Here is a 27,554-nt window from a genome sequence, read left to right as displayed (position 1 = left end):
ACCGCCCCCTGTCACACACAGAGCAGGGCCGATCAGGGGGTTGTGGGCGCTGCACCCTGTCACACTCAGGGCAGGGCCAATGGGGAGGTTATGGCTCTACCCTGTCACACACAGAGCAAGGCCCGTGGAGGGGGGTTGGGGCGCCACCCTCTATCACCCACAAAGCAGGGCCGATCAGGGGGTTGGGGCACCGCCACTGTCACACTCGGGGCAGGGCCGATGGAGAGGTTATGGCTCTACCCTGTCACACACAGAGCCGCAGGGCGATCAGGGGGTTGGGGAGCTCCCCCCTATCAGGCACAGAGCAGGGTGATCAGGGGGTTGGGGTGCCTTCCCCTGTCATAAACAGAGCAGGGCGGATAGGGAGGTTGTGGCCCCGCCCCTGTCACACACAGAGCCGCAGGGCGATCAGGGGGTTTGAGTGCTGCCCCCTGTCACGCTGATCCAGGTGCTGGGAGGCTTATTACACTTTTACTATATAGAATAGAGGCCTGGTGCATGGGTAGGGGCTGGCTGGTTTGCCCTGAAGGGTGTCCTGGATCAGAGTGGGGGTCCCCACTGGGGTGCCTGGCCAGTCTGGGTGAGGGGCTGAGGGCTGTTTTCCGGAAGCGAGTGACTGAAGCTTCCAACTGCTCCTTGTTTTCTTTCTTTTTTTTTTTTATTCTGGGCCAGCTTTAGCTCTGAGGCCTCGGCTGCTGCAAACATCGATACAATGTTGCTAAATCCCGGCTGAATGAAAGCCGGTTTCTGGGGTTTTGTTTAGCTTCTTATTTGCAACATAGTACATAGTTGCTTAGAGTTGCAGCTGAGAGGCTGGCAAGTGAGGCGGGGAACGTTGGAGTCCGCAGCAAGCAAGCCTCATGTTCGCTTCCAGCTGCCTGGCTGCTGGCCGCCATCTTGGCTGACAGTTAATTTGCATATACTCACTGATTAGCCAATGAAAAGGGTAGCAGTCGTACGCTAATTACCATGTTTCTCTTTTATTAGTGTAGATATGCAATGTAATGTAGCCTTATATTTATAAATAATAAAATGTAAAATTGTCTTTAACGTTCAAAACAAACCAGTGGATAGAGCATTGGCCTGCGGACTGAAGGGTCCTGGGTTTGATTCCAGTCAATGGCACATGCCCGGGTTGTGGGCTCAATCCCCAGTAGGGGGCATGCAGGAGGCAGCCAATCAATGATTCTCTCTCATCATTGATGTTTATATCTCTTTCCCTCTCCCTTCCTTTCTGCAATCAATAAAAATATATTTTAAAAAAACAAACCAAAAGACAAATGAAATGGCAAAAGCAATAGGCATTATATGTGGTGATTGCAAAGATTATAAAGCAGCCTATACAACTGTATGACAATATTAAGTAAAAACATCAACAACAACAAAAAGAAACAAAACAAAATCTCCCAAAACAAACACAAATTACATAGCCACTGGGTATGCAAATGAAAAAAAAGAGGACCAAAATAATAATAATAATAGAATTAGAAACATAGCAATGCTGGGTGGCTGACTTTTACCCTAATATCCATTTTCCTAATTTTATATGTTTTCATTGCTTTTGTATTGTAAAGACAACTTAAAAACATCAGTTCAAAATTTTCCTCACCCCGTCCTACCTCCATTTTACAAATAAAATAATCAGAGTTGAGTGTGCAGCAGACTTGCACGCACAAGGCTAAACTGAGGGGGAGCCAGGCAGGCTCCCCAGCCTCAGCCCCACTCTGCACCAGGCCACAGCAGCGGTTGCTCACACGTGTGCCCTGGCCCTGTATTCTAAGGAAGGGCAGGCTCAGGCCATTTCCATGGCATCTCTGGGCTAATGCACTTAGAGCGCCACAGTTTGGGTGGGAAAAAAGACACTCTGGTCTCATAAGGCAAATAATCCTTCTTTCCCAATATTTCAAGGAGGCACATTGAGCAATTATGATCAGAGAAAGTGTGGACTGGTGGGAACTTGAGAGATCATCTAGCCCAGTGGTCGGCAAACTCATTAGTCAACAGAGCCAAATATCAACAGTACAACGATTGAAATTTCTTTTGAGAGCCAAATTTTTTAAACTTAAACTATATAGGTAGGTACATTGTTATAACTTAACTACAGGCCTGGTGCACAAAAATTTGTGCACTCCAGCGGGGAGGTCCCTCAGCCTGGCCTGTGCCCTTTCGCAGTCTGGGACCCCTTGGGGGATGACCACCTGCTGGTTTAGGCCTGCTCCCTGCGGAATTGGGCCTAAGCTGGCAGTCAGACATCACTCTGGCAGCCCAGGAGCCTTCAGGGGATGTCCACTTGCCAGCGGGGAGCAGGCCTAAGCTGCAGTTGGACACCCTTAGCGCTGCTGAGGAGGCGGGAGAAGCTCCTACCACCACCGCTGTACTGGCAGCCATCAGCCTGGCTTGTGGCTGAGCACAGCTCCCCTTATGGGAGTGCACTGACCACCAGGGGGCAGCTCCTGCATTGAACGTCTGCCCCCTGTGTCAGTGTGTGTCATAGTGACCAGTCATTCCCAGTCTTTCTTCTGTTAGGGTCAGTTTGCATATTACCCTTTTATTATATAGGCTAGAGCCTGGTGCACGGGTGGGGGCCGGCTGGTTTGCCCTGAAGGGTGTCCCGAATCAGGGTGGGGGTCCTGCTGGGGTGCCTGGCCAGCCTGGGTGAGGGGCTGATGGCTGTTTTCAAGCCCCCCCCCCCCCGGGGGGCCTCACCCCATGGAGGTTTGGCCAGCCTGGGTGAGGGGCTGATGATTGTTTTCAGGCTGGCCACACCCCCTTTAGGGTGGGTGGTCCCCACTGGGTGCCTGGCCAGTCTGGGTGAGGGGCTGAGGGCTGTTTTCAGGCTGGCCAAGCTCCCCGGCAACAGAAGCTCCCAGCCTCTCCTTTTTTTTCTTTTTTTTTAATTCTGAGATTTATTTACCTTCTATAATTGAAACTTTGTTGCCTTCAGTGGAGCTCAGAGTCGGCTCCTGCTCGCTCCAGCTCCGTGGCAACAGCCAGTTGAAAGCAGGTATTTGGGGTTTATTTACCTTCTATAATTGAAACTTTGTTGCTTTTGAGTGGAGCTGAGAGCCTGCGGCAGGCTGGCTTCCTCCATCACTGGAGCAAGCAAGCCTCCTGCTTGCTTCAGCTCTGTGGCTTCCGGCTGCCATCTTGGTTGGGTTAATTTGCATACAGTCACTCTGATTGGCTGGTGGGCGTGGCTTAAGGAATAGTGAAGGTGCGGTCAATTTGCATGTTTGTCTTTTATTAGATTAGATTAGGGTACTCCTAAGGCTTAGGAAGAGCCACACTCAAGGGGCCAAAGAGCCACATGTGACTCCCGAGCCGCAGTTTGACGACCACGGGCTAGCCAAGTCCTCCTCATTTTACAGGTGAGGAAAATGAGGCCTAAGCTACCTTGGTGAGAAAAACATTTGAAGACTCTGAGACTTAAAAAATCACACCAAAAAATGGCTGTTACGTTTCCAAGGGTAAACTCAGTAAGAAAAGGAAAGAAAAAAAGGTCTCATATTAAGGACTTACTTTGGGCCAGCCCCTTCAGTAATGATCTACAATGAGGACACTGCAAGGGAGGTATGGTCTCCTGTCACCCAGGAGGAAACTGAGTCCCAGGGAGGACCTGGCTGAGGGCCATCGGTTGGGTAACTGGGCTAGGCCTGGAACCCAGGCCTGTGCCTGTGAAGGCTTCTCTTTCAAATGGTCACACTGCCTGGGGGAAGGGAGAGAGACTGGCAACCAAATGGATTTCTATTCTCACCAAGTCTCTGGGTGAAAAGAGAGGCACATCTCTTTAAACCCACATGCACTGAGCTTTGGTAGTATGCCTAGGACAGATAAAACACAATCACGAAGGATTGATGAGGCAAGTAGGATTGACGAGGCAAGCACCACCTATACAGCTGGGACATAGGAAGGAGCTAGGTGCCAGAGGCCCATGTCAGATGGGAAACTGGGATCATTTGCTCTGTCACAAACTGGAAGGAGAAGGTCAGCTGCCAGAGCATGTGGTCAGCCTTAGGAGAAGGAGGAAGGGAGAGGTGGTGAGTGCAGTCTGGCCATTGGGGGGACATGGGCTGGGCACCAACTTGAGAAATAAAATACCTGTACTCTAGAAGTCACTGGATTTGGCTGCAAGGGCCTAGGGAGTCGTAGCTGGTTTCAGCAGGGGTCCTGGAGCGAGGGGTTGAAGCCCCGATTCATTGCTTACAGTTTGTATTGATACCCAGAATGGCAAGCTGGATTCCAGGTTCTTGTCCTACGAAGTTTGAAGAATAAAATTCGTAGACTAAAAGATTTAAGCAAAAGTGTGGAAGTTTATTGCAAGCATATACAAACTCCCCCTGGGGAGGAGTCCCAAAATGGGAAAAACCTTTTCCAGTGAGTCTCTTTGTCAGTGGGTTTATAAATGCTGGCAGCTTCTTTATCTGTTCATGCTACTTTCTAATTGGACCCTGCCTCATTTTATGTCCCCCGTGTTTTGTCCTAATTGGTCGGTCTCCTCCTTCCCTGCTTAGTATCAGATTCAAAGTTTCAAAGCTCACCGGGTGCTCCCCCCTCCTCTTGTAAGATAAACATTCTAGTGGTTTGGAGCTGTCTCCATATGTCACATATATATTCCTTTCTCGTGGGCCCTTACCCTATCTCTATGACCCTGGGAAAGTTACTTCAACACTCTGTGGCTGAGGCTTCGTCATAAAATAATGATAATAAAATGATTAAACTCATAGGGGTTGTTGCAAGTGTTAAATGAGATAATTCAAACAAGACTCTTAGAAAAAATTCTTGGTTAGTGGTGAGCACTGAACAAATGAAAGCTGATGCTCACTATTTGCCTGTTTTGCAGATGTTGGTCCTCAGGTGGGTTGGGGAAAAGTGGAAGGGCAGTAGTGTGTGCATCCCACTGGACTGGGTTAGAATCCTGGCTCTGCTGCTTGGCACTGTGTGTTCTTGAGCAGGTGGCTTTGCCTCTCTGAAGCTGTTTTCTCATTGAAAAAAGGGAAATGATGCAAAAATATGCCTCATAGAGCTGTTAATGTAAGAAACATTCAAACCTGTAAAGAATTTTTGTGAGTTTATTTGAGCCAAACTGTTGACAATTGCTGGGAAGCAGAATCTCAATGTATTGAGATAATGCTCCAGAGAATGGTGGTTTTTCACTTAATTTTATAAATTATCATCAAAAGAGGAAGTACAAATGGGTTACATGAAATCCACTGGTGATAGATTAGGGAGGTGGGAGAAAGAAAAGCAGGGACACCTCTGGGATTAGGTAAAAAGTAGGATGATAGACACCTGCTTCTTTTACACAGGTGGATACAAGATAGTTAAGAGTCAACAATTCACATGATAACAATAACAATGAGGGGATTTGTGGTTTCACCCTGGTGCATTGGTTGTGCCATGAGGGGTCCAGAAAAAGAGAAGTTACAAGTTACTCTGACATCCCAAAGGTATGTCATGGTAGATGAAAAAAGACAATAGGCTCAAAATCTTGTCAGAGAAGATACAAGCCTAGGACATGACTACCCTCCATAAACTGATTTTTAATTTAAAAAGTTTTAGTTTCAGACCATCCTTTGTGGTTACTTACAGTCTCTGAGTATGCAAGGCTGCCATGCAGGCCTTCCCTGAGCTTATCAGGTGAGCATGTGGCCCCTTTTCATTCACAGAACATAGTAGGTGCTCAGTAAGCGTTGTTCCCTCTCAGAGAGGGGCACCATTAACATTATACTATGTTTGATATTAATAAGCTCCACTTTGTTGCTGGTCAGGTTACTGTGCCTTTCATCTTGTTGAGGCAGGTGTTCTTCTAAGGCAAGCATGTCAAACTCAAAGGCTAACACGGGCCAAATAAACAAGGTTTAAGTTTATGTGGACTGCAAAAAAAGAAAAGCTTCAATTTTCATAGAAATGTAGATTTATTTCGATAGAGACATGCTGAATACAAAGGGCTGAAATAAATGAGTAATCGTTAACATAAAATAACAGAACATTTTAATAAAAATTATTTTTTTAAACATTAACTTACCAGACACTGAATAACTGCACAAATTAATCAATGTAATGCAAGTAAACCTATTTTTCTTGTTCTCTGAAGTGGAATATTTCCTGTTGTGCACACCAAAAAAATCAGTCCAAGACTGATGACTTGGCAATTGGCTGCTAAAATATCTGCTGCTAGTATTAGTGGAGAGAAATGGTGTGGCTACACGTAAGGTGCATAAGGGAAATGAATGCAACATGATTATAGTAATCAGTCATTAGCGAACATTGTAGTTCGTTATTAATAACTAGAGGCCCAATGCATGAAATTTGTGCAAGAGGCTCGGCCCTCGCAGCTGCGGCGGCTTGCCTTGGCCCTTGCAGCCCCAGCTTCGTCAGGAAGGTCATCCAGAAGGACGTTCGGCTGTCAGGTCTAATTAGCATATTATGCTTTTATTATTATAGAATTATGTGTAACTGGATATTGAAAAATTAAGTTACAACATTTTTATTAAAACATTTCTTACCGTTATATTGTCTGGGCCACAAAAATATTCGTTGTGTCCTGCATGCGGCCCGTGGGCCACAAGTTTGACATGCTTGCTCTAAGGTGTCCTCTTTGCCCAGAGTAAATCTGGCTTCCTAAAATTAGCATAATTTGGTGCCTCTATTCCTCTTTTTGGACTGATCTCCCAGACACTCAGTCTGGGCCATAAGCCAGCCCTGCCTGAGGACCCCCATACACACCAATGGCCATTAGAAGGAGGGATAAACTTTTGTTGTTTCATTTTTTACTCATGATCTTTGTACCATCTGAACTCCTGGTTAGGACCTTTGGTGTCAGGTAGGCTCATGGCCCAGAAGAGCCAGGGCTCTGAAAATACCTGGAAATAACCAGATGTAGTTGGAGCACTGAGACATGAAAGGAAGTAAAACAACAAGCTGTTCAGGAGGCTGAGATACACTATTTAAAGAAGGCCTCCTGCCTTCTCCTACATGACTGAGCTTAGGTTGCATAGTCAACATACCTTTGCAAATTCAGGGGGAAAAAATAGCTCTCCACAAGAAGTGGATGGAGGAGGCTTTTCCCAGCTTGGATCCTTGGTGTGACCACACTGGGAGGAATGATATATTTTCTCTTCCTGCTCTTAGAGGGGCAGTTCTCACAGCATTCCCAAACAGACAGGAAGCCCTGGAATCCACAGGAACTCCAAGGCCATAAGGACATTTGCATGAGGGGTGCAGAAGGGCACAAGGAAATCAGAGAAATATGTCCGGGAAAAGAACACCCAGCGGGGATGTGTCCTGAGTCTGTCGTTAGGTTTCGCCTTTTTAATCTTGAAGTACCAATCCTTTGCCTCATTGAATCTCAAAAGATATGTTTGTATATAGACACATTTGTGATTGCTTTAACAATGCATCTTTAAACCAAAATCAAAGCCTAGCTAATAAATGATGAAAATTGCATCATTTTAGAACTTCTTAAAAAAACAACATACCTGTAGTGCAGAAAACTTATCTTATAAAATGCCAATTAACACAGGATTATTTGATGTGTAAAAGGATTTGTTTCAAGCCACATTTAATAACAAGTTTCCTGGTGCTTTTATAATAAAATTTTAGCTAAAAAAGAGAAACCCATCCATTCCTACACAAATTTTAAGAAGGAATAATTAGGTAAAATGAAGTATGTCTCTAAATTTTATGATATAAATCTTATTTTATATGAAATAATCAGTAACAGATATTTCTCTTCCTTTGTTTGCACGGTTTATTGCCTTCATATAACCTAGACTTATAGATTTCTAGTTATGTGAGCTACTCTTTTATAATCTCCTGGCTAAAAACGTTACCAAGACTTAACAATGAGGTGCAACTAATGGACGGAGAAGAATGCGGCTCCTGGAGTAGGATGCACCTTTACCTTTTTCCCAGCTCATTTACTAGCTGTTTGACTTGAGCAAGTTTATTTATTCAACAGATATTTAGTTAGCTCCTAGTATGTGCCAAACAGAATTCTCAGCACTGGGAATAGTGGTGAAGGGAACTGACAAGGGCACTGGGAATGTGTATTCCAATGTGGGTGGCAGACAATAAACAGTGAATTTCAAAAATAAATAAAAATTTCTCAGATTGTGCTGAGTGCTATAAAAATATAGGGTACTTGATAGTGACCAGAGAGAGAGATGCCAGTTTCCCTGAAGTGGTCGAAAAACACCTCTTTGCAAAGGTGATAGTTGAGCTGAAAGGCAGGAGGAGCCAGCCAGTTTTGAGTCAGGGAAGTATGTGTGTTCCCAGCAGAGAACAGCAAGTGCAAAGGTCCTGAGGTAGGACTTTGGTGATTTGAGAAGAAAATTCATTGTGACTGGAGTACCATGAGCCAGAGTCTGGTAGGAGATGAAAGCAGAGAAGTCGCTAAGGATCAGAATGCATAGTTATGTGGAAGAAGGAAAGGAGTTGAAATGATAGTCTAACCGCAATGGGTTGCTAAGGTCTCTGAACCGAGGTGTCCTCACTTGTAAATGGGAATAATAATGGTGCTCACCTCATCTACCTGTGACAACTAGGGTGACTGGTATAGGTGGAGCATCTGGCACTTCGGTTGTAGAACTTACTCCAGAATTTTGTTTGAAATGATCAGCAATTCACTGTGTGAACTAAAGTTTTCGGGAGTTACTAGGAGGATTCAGGGGACTCACAGAGCTTGCTTGTGGCAAGTGCAGAGAGACCTAGAGGAGATGGAAGCTCAATAGGCCAGTTTCCATTTCTGTGCCTGTCTTCATATTTACTCTATTTTCTTGGCTCTCTGCAAATCTCTTAATTCTTAGAGAGCACCATCATCTGATTGGCTCAGTTTCTCAGGGTCTCAATTCCAGAAGCCTGAGACAGAGGATTGGATGGCCCAACTTTGGTCAAGTACCTGTAGCCCAAACAGGTGGGCAGGGTCTCTAAAAAGAGGTTATGAGTAGATCCACCATGTCTGACATGCCTTCTCCATATATAAACAAGTTCATGAAGATGGAATGAATCTATGTGTGTATCAATGTAAGGTGAATCAATAAATGTTTGATGGATGATAACCACCAAGCCCAAACCAATCCATTTAGTAGGAAGTGGGTAGTATGACACGGCTTCTCTCTATCAAGGTCTTAACCAGAGGTTTATAGATGGACCTGAGAGTGTCTGAGAACCTCTGAAATCATCTATGAAAATGTCTACAAGTGTCTACATGTATTTTCTGGGGAGAGGGTCTGTGGTATTCATCAGACCACCCAAGAACTCTATGACCTAAAAAGTTCAAGGCTCCCTCCCTATACAGTCTTGGGATTTTGTTCTTACTGAATAAGATGCTCCTAACATTCTGAATCTTGAAAAAAAAAATCCCTTCAAATACACTGAAAAACAACTTGAGACAGAAAAGGACGGTTCCCATTCCTTCTCCTACTTCTATACCTCCTCCGTTCCATCGACTCATTGTTTCCTTAGAGGCTGAAAGCACCTACTCCCTTCAAGTTCTCTATTTTTTCCATTAATAAAGCCTAGATAAAAAGTACCTGAGCCCTGGCCAGTTTGGCTCAGTGGATGGAGCGTCGGCCTGCAGACTCGGGGGTCCCGGGTTTGATTCCGGTCAAGGGCATGTACCTTGGTTGTGGGCACATCCCCGGTGGGGAGTGTGCAGGGGGCAGATGATCAGTGTTTCTCTCTCATCGATGTTTCTAGCTCTCTATCCCTCTCCCTTCCTCTCTGTAAAAAATCAATAAAATATATATTTTTTAAAAAGTACCTGAAATCAGAGAGTTACTGCTGTTTAACTTTTACCAAGGGTGCTGCCTGTCTCTCCACTCCTAGTCCATCCCTAGCCATGAATGCTTGTTGATTTTTCTGGCTGCTTAAGGTCATAGGTCATTAGAACTAGAAGGCCTGGAGAAATCCACTTGGTTAGAATACTTCAACCGGGAGATTTACTCCCCAAAAGGTCATATCAGAATATCCAATGGCTTAGGAAATTTAAGAAATGTATATAACATTATATTATTATGCATACAAAATATTAATTATTTTTCTAATAAAGGCCATTGAAAGTAAAGCTTGAGAAATAATTTTGTTTAGTGGGAATATATGGTAGATAAATTTAGCAGGAGTAGAAACAGACATTAGAAGGCCTGCCATTATATAATTTGGAGAGCCTAGTTTTAAAAAGAGTATAAAAGTACAAGTAAAAAATTAGCTACAAAAGTGAGTACTTATTTAGAATGAGAAAAAAAAATTAAAAACCTGACAGATAGCATAAACACCAAAAGCCCTAAAGGTAACATTTATTCACTATTACTATCATTATTTAGCTATCTGACTCACTTTTATGATATTTTTTCTGCATATTTGACTGCTTTTGGTTTATGCATTTCTATGACAATGATTTAATAAGATCATTTTTTTCACAAAGAGAATAGAATGTATATTCCTCTAACATGGTTGGCTAAAAATTGTTTTGTATTTTTACTGATAGCTTAGACACATTCCTTTTAGCACATCTACAACGTTCCCAGCAGTTCTCAGAGGTATGCTTCTCTCCTGCTGGCAAATCCTAGGAGAACACCAGGCCTTAATCTTCCTCTCCATGTCTCACACGTTTGCCCCCTCCCATGTATTTGGGGAAGTTTTCTGGGAATCAGAGAATTGCAGCCTCACCTTTGGATGGCTTTTGGGGAGCTCATGTTAAGATCTGGATGCTTGTTGAATCTACCCAGGGGAATGGCTCTGGGGGCTGGGTGGCCTGCAGTCCCTCCCACGGGCACCGGACACCATCAGGGCATTCAGGGTGAGCCCCCAGGCTGCAAAGGAGAGGGGGCTGGGCAGGGCTGCTTCTTGCCCCAAAGCCTTAGCTTCATTAGCTTCCAAAGTAAATCTGATTCACGCTGGGTCTAAATTAGAAGTTCTCAAGACATTTTGGATTTAGGAAGCCTTTCCCCTCTTAAAGATTATTGAAAACCACAAAGATCTTTTAGCTATTGAAATTCACTATATTAGAAATTAAAACTGAGAAATTTAAAATGGTTATATATTAATTCATCTAAAAATAACAATAACAAACCTATTGCATGTCAGCATAAATAACATACTTTTATGCAAAATAACTATTATTCAAATTAAAAAGTTAGTGAGGAGAGTGATACTGTCTTACATTTTGCAAATCTCATCAATGCTTGACTTACTAGAAGATACATAGCAACATTTTACTTTCTGCACCCTGTTGTGATCTGTGGTTTTTTGTTGAACTATGCGAATAATATATAGTGGGAGGAAGTACTTTAATACTCTTTTCAGATAATTGTGGAAATTCTTTTAAATCTCATGAAAGCTCCACCTGTGGTAGTTTCTCAAAGATCAGTTACAATGTTGAGTGTGAAACCACAGCAATGACCTTTTTCATACACTTTTACGCGAAAAGCCTATGGCCTTGTTACACTTTGAAATAAACTTTTTACTGTCATTTGTTAGTATCATGTATTAGTCATTTGGAAAATATTGACTCACTGGGTTTTGCAGATCTTATGAATTTTGACATAGTACATTATACAATATCAAACCACGATCTCATCAAAGCCTCTAAGAATTGAGAAGCTAATGAGCTCACAGTAGCTGATGCAAATTTTACAGAATTCTAGTTTTCACTCAAAAGCTTGATTTTTCTCATTGGCAACAAATTCTGTCAGTTATTTTCTTTGAATGACAAGCTAAGCTTGTTCTTTTTTTTTTTTTTTTAAGGAAACTATCTACCAAATATCAAAGTCTGAATAACCCTTGTTCATCTGTCAGTGATTCTTTCGAACAGAAAGTGATGTTCCATGAAAAAGGGGCTGATTCAGCTCAGAAAATCACCCGTGGAGGTGCTTTTCCTTGAGGTGGCCATCCGCACGGCCTGCACAGCGGAAGTGCTGGATACCGACTTCTCGTTTCGTTACATGGATTATTCAAAAGATGTACTCGGGGCCAGAGTTAATAAAGTTGACAATTGTTACAGCTTCATTAAAGACAACCTGAAGTGAAACTAGCATTTTTATTTTATTTTTTACTGCTAGGGTGGGGCAGTGAAGATGACAAGCCTGCTTAGTACAGAGCAGCGCCACTGCCTTGATTTACGCTGAGGCCCCAACCGTTTTACCCACCAATGCTTTTTTGCACGACTAGTGCAATATTAATCAGTAAAAAAGACAGATGTCTTAATTTATTATGAAAATATTTTGACCTCATGGACACCTAAAAGCATCTTTGGGACTTCCAGAGGTTCCATGGAACACACCTTGAGAACTGTTGGTTTAAGTGCCAGTGTTTTTCTCAGCAAATCACATTGTGTTGGCTGGGGAGAATGGAGGGGAGGTTAAGCGGGGGTTGTACATAAACATTCCCAACGGGCCATGGAGGCGCGTGCAATTCATGCACGAGTTGAGTGAGCCAGTCAGTCAGCAGTCTCATTGTGCAGTGGTTAGGTATGTTGAGATGATTTGGACATATAGAGAGGATGAACGAAAGGAGATAGACTAAACAAGTATACAAGACGAGTGTGGATGGGAGAGTTGGAAGGGGTCGACCTCAGCGAACGTACCTCAATCAGATTGAGGACGTTTTTAGCAAAGGCCAGCTTAGGAGTACCCTAATTAAGTTAATAACAATGTACCTACCTATATAGTTTAAGTTTAAAAAATTTGGTTCTCAAAAGAAATTTCAATCGTTGTACTGTTGATATTTGGCTCTGTTGACTAATGAGTTTGCTGACCACTGCCCTAACCTCAAACTATTATTTTAAAGATGAAGAAATGGAAGCACAGTGAGATTTGTTCTAAGTCCTTTATCTCAATTGTGGTAGAGTCAGGATGCACTCCCAGATCTTTTAACCCACACACAGAGAACATGTAAGCCTCTGTCTAGTTAGGTCCCATGCACTGGCCACTGTGGCTCAGTTGGTTGAGCATCAACCTATGAACCAGGAGGTCATCATTTGATTCCTAGTCAGGGCACATGCCTGGTTTGCGGGCTCAATCCCCAGTAGCGGGCATGCAGAAGGCAGCTGATCAATGACTTTCTCTCATCATTGATGTTTCTCTTTATCCCCTCTTCTTTCCTCTTTGAAATCAATAAAAACTATTTTTAAAATGTTATGTCTCTCACAGCTTTCTAAATTCTTTTATAAATATTTATCAGGCTTCTATTGTGTCCCAGTTAAAATACTAGATATTAAAGATGTAAAATCAAATGACATTTTCCTGCCCCTTGGGACTCTGTTGTCTAAGAAGCATGTGGACAGGTAAATCAAAGGTTACATGTGCATTCAGAACTAAGACAGATAAATGTGGGAAGGCTCAGGAGCTCAGAAGGGAGACACCTGAATCTGACTGTGGCTCTGAACAACCACTCAAGTTGGCGATTCTTAGGTTGAGTTGGGAAGGAGAAACAGAAGTTAACCAGATAAGAGGTAGTGAGGGCCCTTCCCATGGAGGGAGAGTTGTGGGAAGGTTGGGAGGTAGGAAATGACATGGCCCATCTCAGGCACTTTAGGTAGAATGGATAGGGGAGATGGCTGGATGAAAGTCTTGGGGAGCTGGAGGAGCCCGAGGGAGGACTGCTTAGAAAGACCATCAGTGCTTCTAAATACCAGATGGTCATGACACCAGGCCCAGCCTTCAACTGTCAGGACTTCACCAGCTATGCTTTGGTGACACACAAGTTTGTTACATGGATTGCCTAACTACCAGAAAGGAGCTCTTGAAGGAATAATTGCCCATAGCTTGGAATTGATCCATTTTCTTGGCCTGCAACTTGCTACAAAGTGCTATTTATTTTCCTGTGGATTTTATGGCTCACTCTAGACTCTTAGAAACCATTGCATCAGCTTGGTAATGTTGAACAATGTAATAAGATCTATAATTTTTAATCTGTTGCTTTGTCAGATTAAATCTTAGACGTGTTCTCCAGACCTGGGGAGTCATCTGAGACAGTGGTTAAAGATATATCAATTTCCAGACACCAGCCCAGGGCCCAGGAATCTGTATGTTTATTTTGCTTCCCAAGTTATTCTGGAACAGGCATCTGGCATTAGTTTCCTGCCCAGATATTTTGGGTCTTACTAGTTGGAACTAAATAAAGGAGAACATACATTTAATTGCTGACGATCCCAGTGAAATATTGATTCGCCACATCTCCTAATTATGTGTATATAGGACCACCTATGTGGTTGACATTTTTCATGTTACATGAAATGCACTCCTCTTTGTGTGCGCTGGAAACATCTAACTGTTTATTTCCCACATTTGTTGCTTTTTCCAACCCCTAATCTCTTCAAAATGTTTTCTGATGGTCATTTTTCTTTCCTTTCCTTCTTATCACAGGCATGGCTATCTCATTTGAAAGATACCAATTGGTTTATTTTTTTAATCTTGTTCCAAGAAACAGTTTGAATGACTGTATATGCAAGTGTGCACAGACTCTGTGGGAAGTGTCATATGCAAGATCATGAAGATCAATATACAAGGCTGGCAATCCTGTGTAACTATAACAGTCTGGGCTTGTCTGGCATTCCAGAAACGTGCAACCTATATACAAACCAAAGAAATATTTGACATTAAAGTATCATCAGTTCAGCTTACAGGGAAGAAGAGGCCACCAACCCCAGGCGAGGATGAACGTGTGCTCCCATCAGAGGCCTGGGGAGTGCCACAGAGTTTGTTAGTTTCCAAGGGTCCTGGAGATGAAACACCCCTTCTGGGTACTTCAGAACACATCACGACATGTCCAGTTTAAACTTGGGTCTTGCCCATTATGTTTCTATTTTGCTCCTAGGCCCAGAAAGAGGGCATGTGTTGTCACACAGGCCCGCGGGCCCTGGGGATGTGGGTGGAGAGTGATACCAACAGGGGGAGAGCACCCCACTTAAGTGAGCGATGGTGGTTAACTGCACCCTCCCCCCATCTTCCCTGGGCTACAGTCAGCTTCTCTGAAAGCTGCACCTGACGATGCTTAGAGACTCCCTGTACAGACATGGACCAAAACAGGAATTCTTGAGGTGGAGGCAAACCCAGAGAGCTTCTGGTTCAGTGATGTCCTCGTCATTATTGCGGCTCCTCCTTGCCTATGTGTGTGTGTTCCTCACTTTCTCCGAGCTCTTTCCTACCAGTTAACCTATTTCATCCTCATCAATATTCCTGTCAGAAATGTGGAACAGGTATTATTTCCTCATTTTACAGTGAGGAAGATGAATTCCAGAAAGATCAAGGAGTGTTTAGCCCAGAAAAAAATAAAGACTTAAGAATGAATAAGGATCTTCAAATATTAGAGGGCTTACCATCTGGAGGTGACTCTGCATTTCCCTGGAGGGAAGACTGGGGCCAATCAGTGAAATTGCAGTGGCAAATGCAGGCATTATATGGGCTGTGGAGCTCAGAGTCCAGATCTTTCTCTTGTCCACTGGGTGGTCCTGGTACGATGCTTAAACTTTCTGAGCATCCGTTTCCTCAACAGTAAAAAGGACAATCAGAAATAATCTGTCATCTCTTGGCCAAAGGAGATGCTCAACAAATAGAAGGTATTTTTAGGGCCCAGAAGTAGGTTTAGTTCAGCTTAAGAAAGAACTTTCTATCAAAGAGAACAGTTTATAAATGAGATGTGCTGCCTTGCAGAGGAGTGAACTTCCTGTCCCTGGAAGCATTCAAGAGGCAACTGGAAGACCAGCACTCAGAGATAGCATAGGGTGGAAACTGGACAATTAGGAAATTCTACAATTCTCCCATTTCTGGGATTCCATGATGTGTTCTTCTGACATGAACTCAAATGTTCTGTATCGTTTTCTAGTCTTCATTCTCTCTGCTGCCTTGGAGCCTATTCTTTCAGTCCAGAATGTTCTTCTTTGCTTACCCATCCTTCAGTGTCAGTCAAACCTCCCTTTCTCAGAATAGCATTGCCTGTGCAGCCTCCTTCCCCCTGGATTAACTAAATTGCTATTTATAGTTTAATGGTTCATACAAGGACCAAGCCAAGTGTGCAAGGTTTATGACTACCAGGTTAAGCCTCTTTTCACCAGGTTTGGTTAGCTGTTGCAAGACCAAAGTAACTCCAATAACCAGACAACCACATGGTTAAAACAGTGAGATTCTCAAGCAGTGGCTCTGCCTGCTTCAAAGAACAAGGCTCCAAGACCACTGAGTTCCAAATTCACTACCATGTATTAGGTTGTTACATGTGCCAATCACAGCACTGCTTGCTGGAGGTTCAAAGATAAAAATAAGTCCCAGTGCCCTTGCTCAAGGAGCTCTGTCTAGGGGGTAAGACCAAGAATCTTGACTTAAGTTGTTAAACACATAGCCTGCTGTGGGTATTTGAGAAGGGAACTCTTGGCCAAATTGGGGTCCGGAGAAGGCTTCTTGGAGGAATTTATACCCAATCACCCCACTGTCTTACATTCCTTATGATCAGGAGCGCTCTTGCTATGTTATATCTTGCTGAGTCAGTAGATATATTCCTGGGGCAAAGCTCCAGCTGCTGGGTTTTTATTGCACCGTGACTTATCTTTCAGAAATTCTGCTGAAGTGCAAGATGCCTTCATGACGTACACAGTGTATGATGACATCATCACCATTAAGCTCATCCAAGAGGCCTGCAAGATCCTGGGTGAGTATGAAATGGACCGGTTTTGGTTTCCTAGAGTTACTGTAAGAAAGTACAATCAGTTCTCATTATTTCAAGTAGTTCTGTTCTATAAAGTCCTCAGAATACTGAATTCACAAATATTCAACCATTGCTCTTGGAGGAAATGTAGAGCTAGGTTCCTGGGAACCTCTGCTCACAACATTTTCATCAACTGATAAATATATAACCCTGTTTTTTGTGTGTTTCTGTTTAAAACCCCTTATTTAATATATATTGTTATTCATTAATATTGGACTTACTCACAGCCAAAGGTACTGTAACTCAGGCCTGAATGAAGTTTATCTACTCTCCATATTTTCTTTGTAAGACACTTCACAGCCTGCTCACACTGAAGAACATTAGACAGCACTTCAGCACTATACTTGGGGGCATTTGAAACAGCAGAATCACCAACAAAAAGGATATAAATGCAGGAATGTAGCACTAAATAGATTGTAAAAAAAGGTCACTTGTTTATAGTATGAGAACTGAAATAAGAACGTAGTGAATCTCCTTATTTGACCTTAGCTAGAAACATGTGTTGGGCAACTCAAATTTTTCTCGGCCATGTACATGTCCAAGAATGGCTATGAAACATCTAAGAGTATTGATTTTGGGGTTACAAATACATTTTATTAAGTAGGCAAATTTGCAAATACAGAATCTGAAAATAATGAGGATTGACTGTACCACAAACTGGATGGCTTACAACAATGGGAATTTATTATCTCATAGTTCAGGGCACCAGAAGTCCAAAATCAGGTTGCTGGCAGGGCTGTGCTACCTCTGATGGCTCTAGGAAAGGGCCTTTCCTCTGCCAGGTCCTGGTGTTCCCAGGTGTTCCTTGTGCAGCACAACTCCAACCTCTGTGTCCATCTTCACATGGCCGTCTTCTCTCTGGGTGTTCATGTTTGTATGTCCAAACTTCCCTCTTCTTTTAAAGACTCTAGTTATATTGGATTCTGGGCCCATGCTAATCAAGCATGACCTCATCTTAATTTGATTACATCTACAAAGACCCAATTTCCAAATAAGGTCACATTCATAGGTTCTGGGTGGTCATGAATTTTTGAGGGACAGTATTTAACCCATTACAGGGCTCATATATTATCCTTTCCACTTGAACAGCCTGAGGCTTCTTCTCTTTTTTTAAAAAATATATTTTATTGGTTTTTTACAGAGAGGAAGGGAGAGGGATAGAGAGCTCGAAACATCGATGAGAGAGAAACATCGATCAGCTGCCTCCTGCACACCCCCTACTGGGGATGTGCCCGCAACCAAGGTATATGCCCGTGACCGGAATCGAACCTGGGACCCTTCAATCCGCAGGCCGACGCTCTATCCACTGAGCCAAACCGGTTAGGGCTCTGAGGCTTCTTACAGACAAAAATTGTGAATGTCCTGATTTTCATCATCTGCACCACCACCATCTTGTTTGACCTTGATGTTGACTTTGACAGGTGTTGCAATACCTTTGCAATGACCAGTCATGATTATCTCTGGGTGTCAGGAGGAACAACAGTGAGAATCTTGTTATGCCAACCACACTCATGTTTATTCAGAAATGGACATGGTGTGCTTTGTAGGGGTGGAGGGCCCTTCTTCCCATCTGCTCACCCACAGAACAGCTCATCTGCCTGGACACTAAAATGCCACTGACAGGGCCATAATGGGGGGACCATGTGTGGATGGCCCTATTTACAATGCACATGTAATATCAGAATGATTTCTCCCAAGGATGTATTAGCAAAAGATGGCTTATTACACTAACTTGCTCACTTTCTAGGTTCTGAGGGGAAGAGGAGCAGGACAAAGAGAATTTAGCTCTGCTCTTTCTAGTTTAATGACCTAGGACAAGTTACTTGCTCAGTGAAAGTTTTTCATTGGTCAAATGAGAATAGTAAGAATAATATTTATCCTTCAGAGTTGTTTTGATGATTAAATGAGGCAATGCATGTGAATATGTCAAATGTGGTATCCGGCATATAATAAGCTCTGAAAAAAAATATTTTCTTCCTTCCCTTTGTATTAATTTCCTAGGGCTGCCACAACAAAGTAGCACAAGTTAGGTGGCTTCAAACAACAGAAATTTATTCTCTCACAGGTGTAGGGGCAGAAGTACAAAATCAAGGTGTCATCAGGGTTGATTCCTTCTGGCGGCTCTGAGGGACTCGCCTGGCTTCAGGTGGCCGCTGGCAGTCCTAGGTTACAGTTGCACTGCTCCCATCTCTGCCTCATCTTCATATAACCCTCTTTTCTGTGTCTTCACACAGCTTTCTTCTAAGAACGCATCATTAGATTTAGGGCCCACCATAGTCCACTATGAGCTTATCTTCATTTAAGTAGTTAGATTTGCAAAGACCCCAATTCCAAATAAGGAGACATTTGGAGGTTCCAGATGGACATGGGTTTGGGGAGAACACTATTCAGCAAGTACAGCCTCCGTTCCTTTATCCTTCCTTCTCACCAGCACTGAGCACACCTGAACGGGGCCTGGCGAGGGAGGAGGGGTGGGCAGCCTCGCTGTCCTAGGCTCTAGGGATCTGCGTGCACAAAGCAGAGGAAGCCGCCTGGCACTTCCAGGCTCTTTGACAACATGCCACTTTCAATCCCGGTTGAAAGTCTCTTGCCCATTTCTCACAGGCAGTGTGGCTTTGGGTCATAGGGAGATAGCTTTCAGGGATTATTGCAGGTGGCACTGCATCGGCATCCTTGCCTAGCACCCTGGACTGTGCGGAGAATTGTTGGAAGTTTGGGGGCGGCCGGGAGAGTAGAGCCTTCAAGCTGTTTCCTGTGCAGCTTAGGGTTAGGCAGTAGGAGCTTTGGTTTCCAGCTGGTTTTCATGGTGTCTCTGAGGGCCAGCAAATTGGCCTGCTGTCCTCAGGAGCAATTCCTGAGGTGGTTACAGGATAAAGCCAGCCCACCAGGTGTGCTTAAGAGCACACCAGGGCAGCTAGCGGGAAGTCATTGAGGCTTAAGAAACTGGATGTGTGTGATCACAGATCCTCTCCAGCAAGGGGCGAGGTCCCCTGCTGTGCCAGGATCATCAGGCCGCTCCGGTCTGTCTTGGAGCCACAGAGCCAAGCAGGGCCCAGAGGTGCCTGGAGCTACAAGAAACCTGGGGTACCAGCTGGTGATTAACTTCTGACCAGATGTGCATTAGCCCCTGGTCATTCAGCTCCTGCACTCCTAATAGAGCGGAGACAAGGCCGAGTCTGAGGCCAGAAATAAAGCACAGGGAGTGAAACGTTCATTTGTTCCTTCAGCTGTGAAACTCATGCTCCATGAATGGCAACATCTCTCAACGCCTTCGAAAGCCAGTGTGACCTTCTGAGGGAGGACACAGGCAGTTTGCAGTCAGGGCTCCTATGGCCTCCCAATGATCACAGGTTGGCATCCTCTGCCCACTCCTTTCAAAGAGCCTCAGAGAGAGTTTTCAGGAAAAAGTGGGCCAGGACCCAGGTAGTGTCCGTGGTCCCTGCAAATCCCACCCCTTCCCTGGCCAGCCTGTTTGGGGGGCTCCCAGACCCCTTTGTCACCCATTCTGCTGATGATAAGGGTAGAGGGTAGGCTTGTGTGGAACTGGGGCTACCAAGCGGGAGGTGGAGTCGGGATTTCATGCAGGAGTTGAACCCCAGGTGTGTGCTCTTTATAGCGCTGTGCTGCCCCCAGTTCTAGACTCAGCTCAGCTTCTAAGTAGCAGCCTTCCTGCTACAGGCGTAGCATCACCAGAGCGTTACCTCTCGGCTCTCTGGTTTTAACACACCTGCCAGAGAGTCTTCGGTTTATTTGCTTAAACATCACTTTTTAAAACCTTTAAAACAGGCTATGATGTTACATATGCTTTTGATAATCCGACAGGAAGACCACTTGACCTCTCCCTTATGCTAATTTGCACTATCCCACCTGCACAAGGCCTAGCGCTGGCCCTTCTGCCGGCAGTCCTGCAGGGACGGGCACTAGTGAGAGCTGCTGGCCCATAGCGACGTCTGGATGCTGACAGTTGCCTCCTTTCTTTCAGCTAAGTGGGAGGAGCACCCGGTTCCTTTCCTTCCACAGGAAGAATACAAACCCTTAGGTGGGAATTCTGTGCCCGAGAGGCCACTGTTGAGACTTGACCAGAAAAGCTAGAGTTTTCAGAGTTTAGAAAATAAAAGAGCAATGAAACTTGGACTGGGTAGTAGAAACAAACCCAACTTCAGTCTTTTCCTGATTTTATTTCTAAGAGTCCCAGCAGCGTCACGCCTCAGTTTGGCTCTGAGCTTCTGCTGAATGGCCTCTTGCTACAACTAGAATGAGCACGAGGACTTGAATCCTGCCCTGTCATGTCAGCTGGGCAACCTTGGCCAGTGAGCAGATTTCACTGAGAGTTGATCTCCTTCTCAGAAAGGAATAATACTGACCTCAAAGGGTCATGGGAAGGAGTGGATTAAGTCAAATAGTAAGTAAATGTCACTTAGTAACATGCAGGACACACAGCAGGTGCTCAGCAAGTGTGAGCGAATGGTGGCTCTGAAGGGGAGACTGAGCAGTTCGATATTTTGTGCTTCTGGCTGTTGTCCCTCAAAAGTAGAGACATGTTTTGCTGTTCACCTGGCATGACAGTACTATGAAATAATGTTCCCAGTCCTCTGAGCAGCACTCAGCAAACTACATGCAGCCCATGGGCCAATCCTGGCCCCCTGTCTGTTTTGCACATCAAGTTTTATTGGAACTCAGTTACGGATATTGTCTGTGGCTGCTTTGCATTATAACGGCAGAGTTGAGTAGTTGTGGCAGAGAGCATATGATTGCAGAAATGAAAATTTTTATTGTCTGCCCTTTACTGAAAATGTTTTTTCATCTTATGCTCTAGAAAATGGATCTTTAACACTCAGATCTTTTTCAAGATTTAAAAAATTTCATTTAGTCTTGGCCAGTGCAGCTCAGTTGGTTGAGCATCGTCCCATGCACCAAAAGGTCTCCGGTTGGACTTCAGCCTCCTGTGAGGAATTGTGAGGAAATAAATTTCTGTTCTTAAGCCACCAGTCTAGAGTTTTGTTATAGTAGTCTGAGCAGACGTGTACAGAAACTCTAAGTTTTTAGATTTCCAGAAAGAACTGCTACATGTGCCTAATATCGTGCCCAGGCCCTTTTTGTAGCTGTGTGACAGCGGACACTGTGTGGTGTGTGCACGACCTTCAGCAGAGATGCCGTCACATGCCTGCCCTACTGCATTCCCAGTTCCAAACCAGCCATGAGTTTAGAGACCAATGTTGGGCTGACCCATATCACCTTTCTACCAAAAGCCAAAGTATATCACTGTGATTTCTCTCTGTCTCGCTGAAAATCAGAAGGGTATTTTCTTCTTGTTGTTTATCTCAATAACATGTGTTGGCTCATACCTGAAAGGGTACATAAGTATGGTGAGTGCATTTTTCAAATTAAAAGCTGGGATTCAAAATTAGGTAATTTTGTCTCCCTTATATATAAAAAAGCATGCTCAGTTCGCACCCGTTGGTGCCCTGCCTTCCAAGTGGGCTCCAGGAGGCCACTTACCTACAGCCATTGCTGCAGGTTCTCCAGACGCCCACTGCACAGCTCTATGCTTCCTAAATGGCACAGCTCAGGCTGCGACCAGATGGAGCTGGAGCACTGCATAACGAATTGTTCTGTATGTGAATAAGTGCCTACTTAGTGTATAAGTGGGTTATTAGCGATCTGAAGTGACAACACACAACAGCCTTTTGGCACAGCTGTGTCAGTCTCCACTTTGTCTGCTAAGAAACCCATAGCAAAATGCATTTCAACAGTCAGCTACCAGCAAAGGCCAACAACCGTCTGCACATACCTCTTTAAAAATAACAGAAACAACATAAACCTTACCCAGTCCTGAGATCAGGCATTAGAATATTTGATCTTTCCTAGACCCTCTGAGGTGGAACAAGTAACCCAGGCCATGTGACCAACTGAAAATGGAGACTGAACTCGGGTGTCCTGATTTGGAGGCTGGTGCTGAAGCCTGCAGACTGCAGGGGCCATTGACTGGGGGGGGTGGTCAGAGGTGGGGGGAGGAGATGAGGTCTCTAGAAATGGCTCTGGAATCACACAGACCTGCATGAGCCCCCTGGCTGTAAGGTCTCCTAGCAATGTCACATGGGCAAGTTCCCCATTGGTCAAACAGCAGTGATACCCACAGCACCTACCTCAGAGGGTGGTTGTAAAGATTGAATCCAATAATGTGAGCAAACTGCCTAACACAGTGGGTGCTCAAAAAAGTAGTCCCTCATCCTGTCCCCCTTCCCACCCTCCTGTGGACTCCTGTCCCTGTGCTCTGGTCCTTGGTAGGCTGACTTCTCTGTTTCCAAGTTTGCAGGAAGCAGACAGCTTATCAACCAGGTGTAAGTGGGACTCCTCCTGCCTGAGCTGCCTTACTCATTTCCCAGCTGCTTTTCTCTGTGCCTGATAAACTTATTGCTACACCTGGAACCCAACGCTCCCAATGTAGAGTCTGTTTCCTCCCTGCAACCTCTGGCATCAACATGGTTGCTATTCCTCTCCTTTCCTTAAACCCCTCTTTCTCCTACTCACAAAGATCTCCCCATCTATTATCTCATGCCTGGCTTAAGTGACACCATTTGAGGAGGAGAGCACTCCAGATGAATGGCTTTCTTCAGATATCTGAAGCTTATTCCCTTGGATACTAAAGCTTTGAAAAAATATTACTCACTTCCAATGGAAAACTTTCTAAAGTGCACAGCATACACTTCCCTACCTTGTGGAAGAGCACATGCTTTTCTGGGTGTCTGAGGTGGGTCACTATGAGGGATATTGTTGTTGTATCTGGGTGACAGGAGGTGGGCAGAGGTCTTGGGAAGTCCAGCCCGAGCAGGTAACAGGATCCTTTGCCCAGGAGGCTGTAGGGAGCGGCTCTAGGGTCAAGCCTCGGGCTGACCTGTGGCAGGGCCACAAACAAGTCCCAGCCTGGAGGGCAGAGCTCTCCTAGCATAATTAAGCCTGACCTTTAGCCCTCCCTAATTCCTTCCTAAGTAGCTAATGGGGTGTGGGAGGTGCAGCAAGTATTGCCAAAACAAGAACATTTGTGTACATGTTAATCTATCCTTGTTTTAATCAGACTATAAAATAAAGCATCGGCTTTCAGGCTGAGTCTTCTGTGTCCTTATCCAGGCTCGGGAGATCCACAGAGCCCCAGCTGTATTCTCTTGTCTGTCTTTTCTTCAATCCTTCACCACCCCTCCTCAGCTTCACCCTTGGCCTTGCTGGCACGGCACAGGAGGCCATGCCTAGGCAGCTGTGGCCCACTGGCATTCCTCTGCCTGCTCACCCTCATTCAGGGTTTAGCAGTATCTTCTCCTCTTGCCATAGACAGCCCACCCTGCTGTTTCCAGTCCCTTGAGCTGTCACCCAACAAAAAGTAAACATTTCCTGATGATACAGAAGAGCCAAACCTGCTAAGTCAGAAAGTTTGAGTTTATACATAATTGTAATTGAAAAGTTTTTTAGAAGTTTCCATACCTTTCCTGGATGCCAAGTGTAGATATTTGTGGCAATTATTTTCTTGCCAACAAAGAAGTGTTCTATTAAAACACACACACACACACACAAACACTTTTTAATGGAATGTTTCACACATATACAAAAGCAGAGAGAATTGTGTATTGAAGCCCATGTATCCTTCACCCCAAAATTAATATTTTCCTATCTTGTTTTATTTCTCTTGTCCCCCCACCCTTTTTCTGGTTTTGTTTTTTCTGGAATACCTTACAGCAAATCTCAGGTTTCCCTTAATTTTACTCATAAATATTTCAGCATGAATTTCTAGCTAAAGACATTTTAAGACATAATCATAATGCCCTGATTATATCCAACAGAATTCATACTATTCCAGAGGCCCAGATCCAGCTCTGTCTCAGCTGGCTGTAGATAAATGTGGTCTCATGGTCTTACTATATTCGATTTCCTAAGGTCTCTTCAGGACAATCAGCAAAAACGTTTCACTTTGACAGAATTTCAAACTCACAGAAGGTTTGCAAGAATAATCCAAAGAATTCCCATATAGTTTTCATCGATATTCCCCAAATGTTAACATTTCACCATATTGGCTCTATCCTTCTCTCTATATCTACACCTATAATATATTTTTCCTGAATTGGCAGTATGATAGAGATATGATGTCTCTTTATGCCTAAAAATTCCCTTGCATAACTACTGTACAACTATCCAACTTGGGAAATAAACGTTGATGTAGTGCCATTATGTCATCACAGACTTTACTGAGATTTCCTAATTGTTCCAATGATGTTTTTTAGAACAAAAGAAAGCCTGGAGCATGTCAGTTGTCACGTTTCTTCAGCCTTCTGCAGTCTGGGACAGTCTCGGAGTCTTTATTTGTGTCTTATAATATTGATACTTTGGAAAGTTCTGGTCAACTATTTTGTAGAATGCCCCTCAGTTCAGGATTACTTGACATTTCCTTCTGATTCAATTCAGGTTATGCTTTCTTTTTCTTTTCTTTTTTTAAAAAATAAATCTTTATTGTTCAGATTATTACAGATGCTCCTCTTTTTCCGCCCCATAGCTCCGCTCCACCCGGTTCCCACCCCACCCTCTGCCCTTATCCCCTCCACTGTCCTCATCCATAGGTGTAAGATTTTTGTCCAATCTCTTCCCGCACCCCTCACACCCCCTTCCCCCCTGAGAATTGTCAGTCCACTCCCTTTCTATGCCCCTGCTTCTATTATATTCACCAGTTTATTTTGTTCATCAGATTTTTTTATTGACTTAATTTTTAGATTCACTTGTTGATAGATGTGTATTTGTTGTTCATAATTTTTATCTTTACCTTCTTCTTCTTCTTCTTCTTCTTCTTCTTCTTCTTCTTCTTCTTCTTCTTCTTCTTCTTCTTCTTCTTCTTCTTCTTCTTCTTCTCCTTCCTCTTCTTAAAGGATACCTTTCAGCATTTCATATAATACTGGTTTGGTGGTAATGAACTCCTTTAGCTTTTCCTTATCTGTGAAGCTCTTTATCTGACCTTCACTTCTGAATGATAGCTTTGCTGGGTAAAGTAATCTTGGCTGTAGGTTCTTGCTACTCATCACTTTGAATATTTCTTGCCACTTCCTTCTGGCCTGCAAAGTTTCTGTTGAGAAATCAGCTGACAATCGTATGGGTACTCCCTTGTAGGTAACTGACTGTCTTTCTCTTGCTGCTTTTAAGATTCTCTCTTTGTCTTTTGCTCTTGGCATTTTAATTATGATGTGTCTTGGTGTGGTCCTCTTTGGATTCCTTTTGTTTGGGGTTCTCTGTGCTTCCTGGACTTGTAAGTCTATTTCTTTCACCAGGTAGGGGAAGTTTTCTGTCATTATTTCTTCAAATAGGTTTTCAATATCTTGCTCTCTTTCTTCTTCTGGCACCCCTATAATTCGGATGTTGGTATGTTTGAAGTTGTCCCAGAGGCTCCTTACACTATCTTCATATTTTTGGATTCTTTTTTCTTTTTGCTTTTCTGGATGGGTGTTTTTTGCTTCCTCGTATTTCAAATCTTTGATTGGATTTTTGGGATCCTCTAGTCCACTGTTGAATTTCTGTATATTAGTCTTTATTTCAGACAGTGTATGCTTAATTTCTGACTGGTCCTTTTCCATTTTTTTTGGCATTCTCATTAAGATCTTTGAAAGTCTCACTAAGTTTCTCAGAGGTTTGTAGAAGATTCTTGAGTAACCTTATAACTGTGGTTTTGAACTCTATATCCCAGGGGTCCTCAAACTTTTTAAACAGGGGGCCAGTTCACTGTCCCTCAGACCGTTGGAGAGCCAGACTATAGTTTTAAAAAAAACTATGAACAAATTCCTATGCACACTGCACATATCTTATTTTGAAGTAAAAAAACAAATGTTTTCGGCGGGCCCCATGTGGCCCGTGGGCCGTAGTTTGAGGACCCCTGCTATATCCAGTAGTTTGCTTTCCTCCATTTCTTTCATTTGTGGCATGTTTCTTTGTCTTCGCATTTTGGCTGCTTCCCTGTGTTGATAGAGTGGCTGTCAGCCAGCCGTCTCCACGTCTCTGGGTCTCTGCATCTCCATGTCTCTGGGTCCCTGCGTCTCAGCGTCCCCGAGTCCCATGCCCCCACAGTAACAATGATCCCTGTGAGCAGCTCTGCGAGAAAGCTACCCTCGCTTTCTGACACGATGCCAGACAGTCCAGTTTCTCCCTGTAGGAGTCTGGGTCCCCAGAGTCTTGCTGAAAACTGGAGTTTAGAGCAGTCGGGAGCTTGTATCTCCCTTCCAATTGAAAAAAACAGTGCACCCAGTTGCCAGCCCGTTTTGCCCTCCTCCGCACCTCCTACTCAGTCTCAATGAGCTTTTTTCTTTCCTTCTAGTTGTAGAACGTCCACTCAGCTAGCTTTCCTGTGGTTCTGGATGATAGCCGTTTTGTCTTTTAGTTGTAGTTTTGGTGTGGTTGTGGGGGGCAGCACGTACAAGTGTATACCTTATGCCGCCATCTTGATTCTTCTCAGGTTATGCTTTCTTGACAGAAAGACCACAGATGTGATGTTTTGTCATTTCATTTCACATATCAGAGGCATTTTATGTCATTATGCCCCATTATTGGCATTAAATTTGATAGCTTGGTTAGCATGGAATCTGCCAGGGTTCTCCACTGTAAAGTTACTCCTTTCCCCTTTGTAATTAGTATCTTGTGAAAAGATACTTTCAGACTATGTAAATATCTTGTTGCTTCTCAAGCTCCTCCTTCCCTAGTTTTATTATTCATTGGTGATTCTTGTCTGAATCAATGTGTCTGATGGTGTTCAAATGGGGATTTTCTAAGTATATCATTGCTTTTACATACCCTCGAGGATATGAAAAAGGACCAACTAGAAATTAAGCATACACTGA

General features: G+C 43.8%; 1 protein-coding gene across 1 annotated transcript in view; it reads left to right on the top strand.

The window, feature by feature from the left end:
- Window positions 1-27,554, top strand: part of LOC102428541 (guanylate cyclase soluble subunit beta-2-like) — a 66,147-nt gene that overhangs the window by 4,509 nt on the left and 34,084 nt on the right. Inside the window, exon 3 of the mRNA XM_023749122.1 lies at window positions 16,544-16,638. Coding sequence (XP_023604890.1) covers window positions 16,544-16,638 — 95 coding nt within the window. The remainder of the gene's footprint in view (window positions 1-16,543; window positions 16,639-27,554) is intronic.

The sequence above is a fragment of the Myotis lucifugus genome, unplaced genomic scaffold (assembly GCF_000147115.1).
Source record: "Myotis lucifugus unplaced genomic scaffold, Myoluc2.0 scaffold_7, whole genome shotgun sequence".
Taxonomy (NCBI): domain Eukaryota; kingdom Metazoa; phylum Chordata; class Mammalia; order Chiroptera; family Vespertilionidae; genus Myotis; species Myotis lucifugus.
This window is presented reverse-complemented; position numbering and strand designations above follow the sequence as displayed.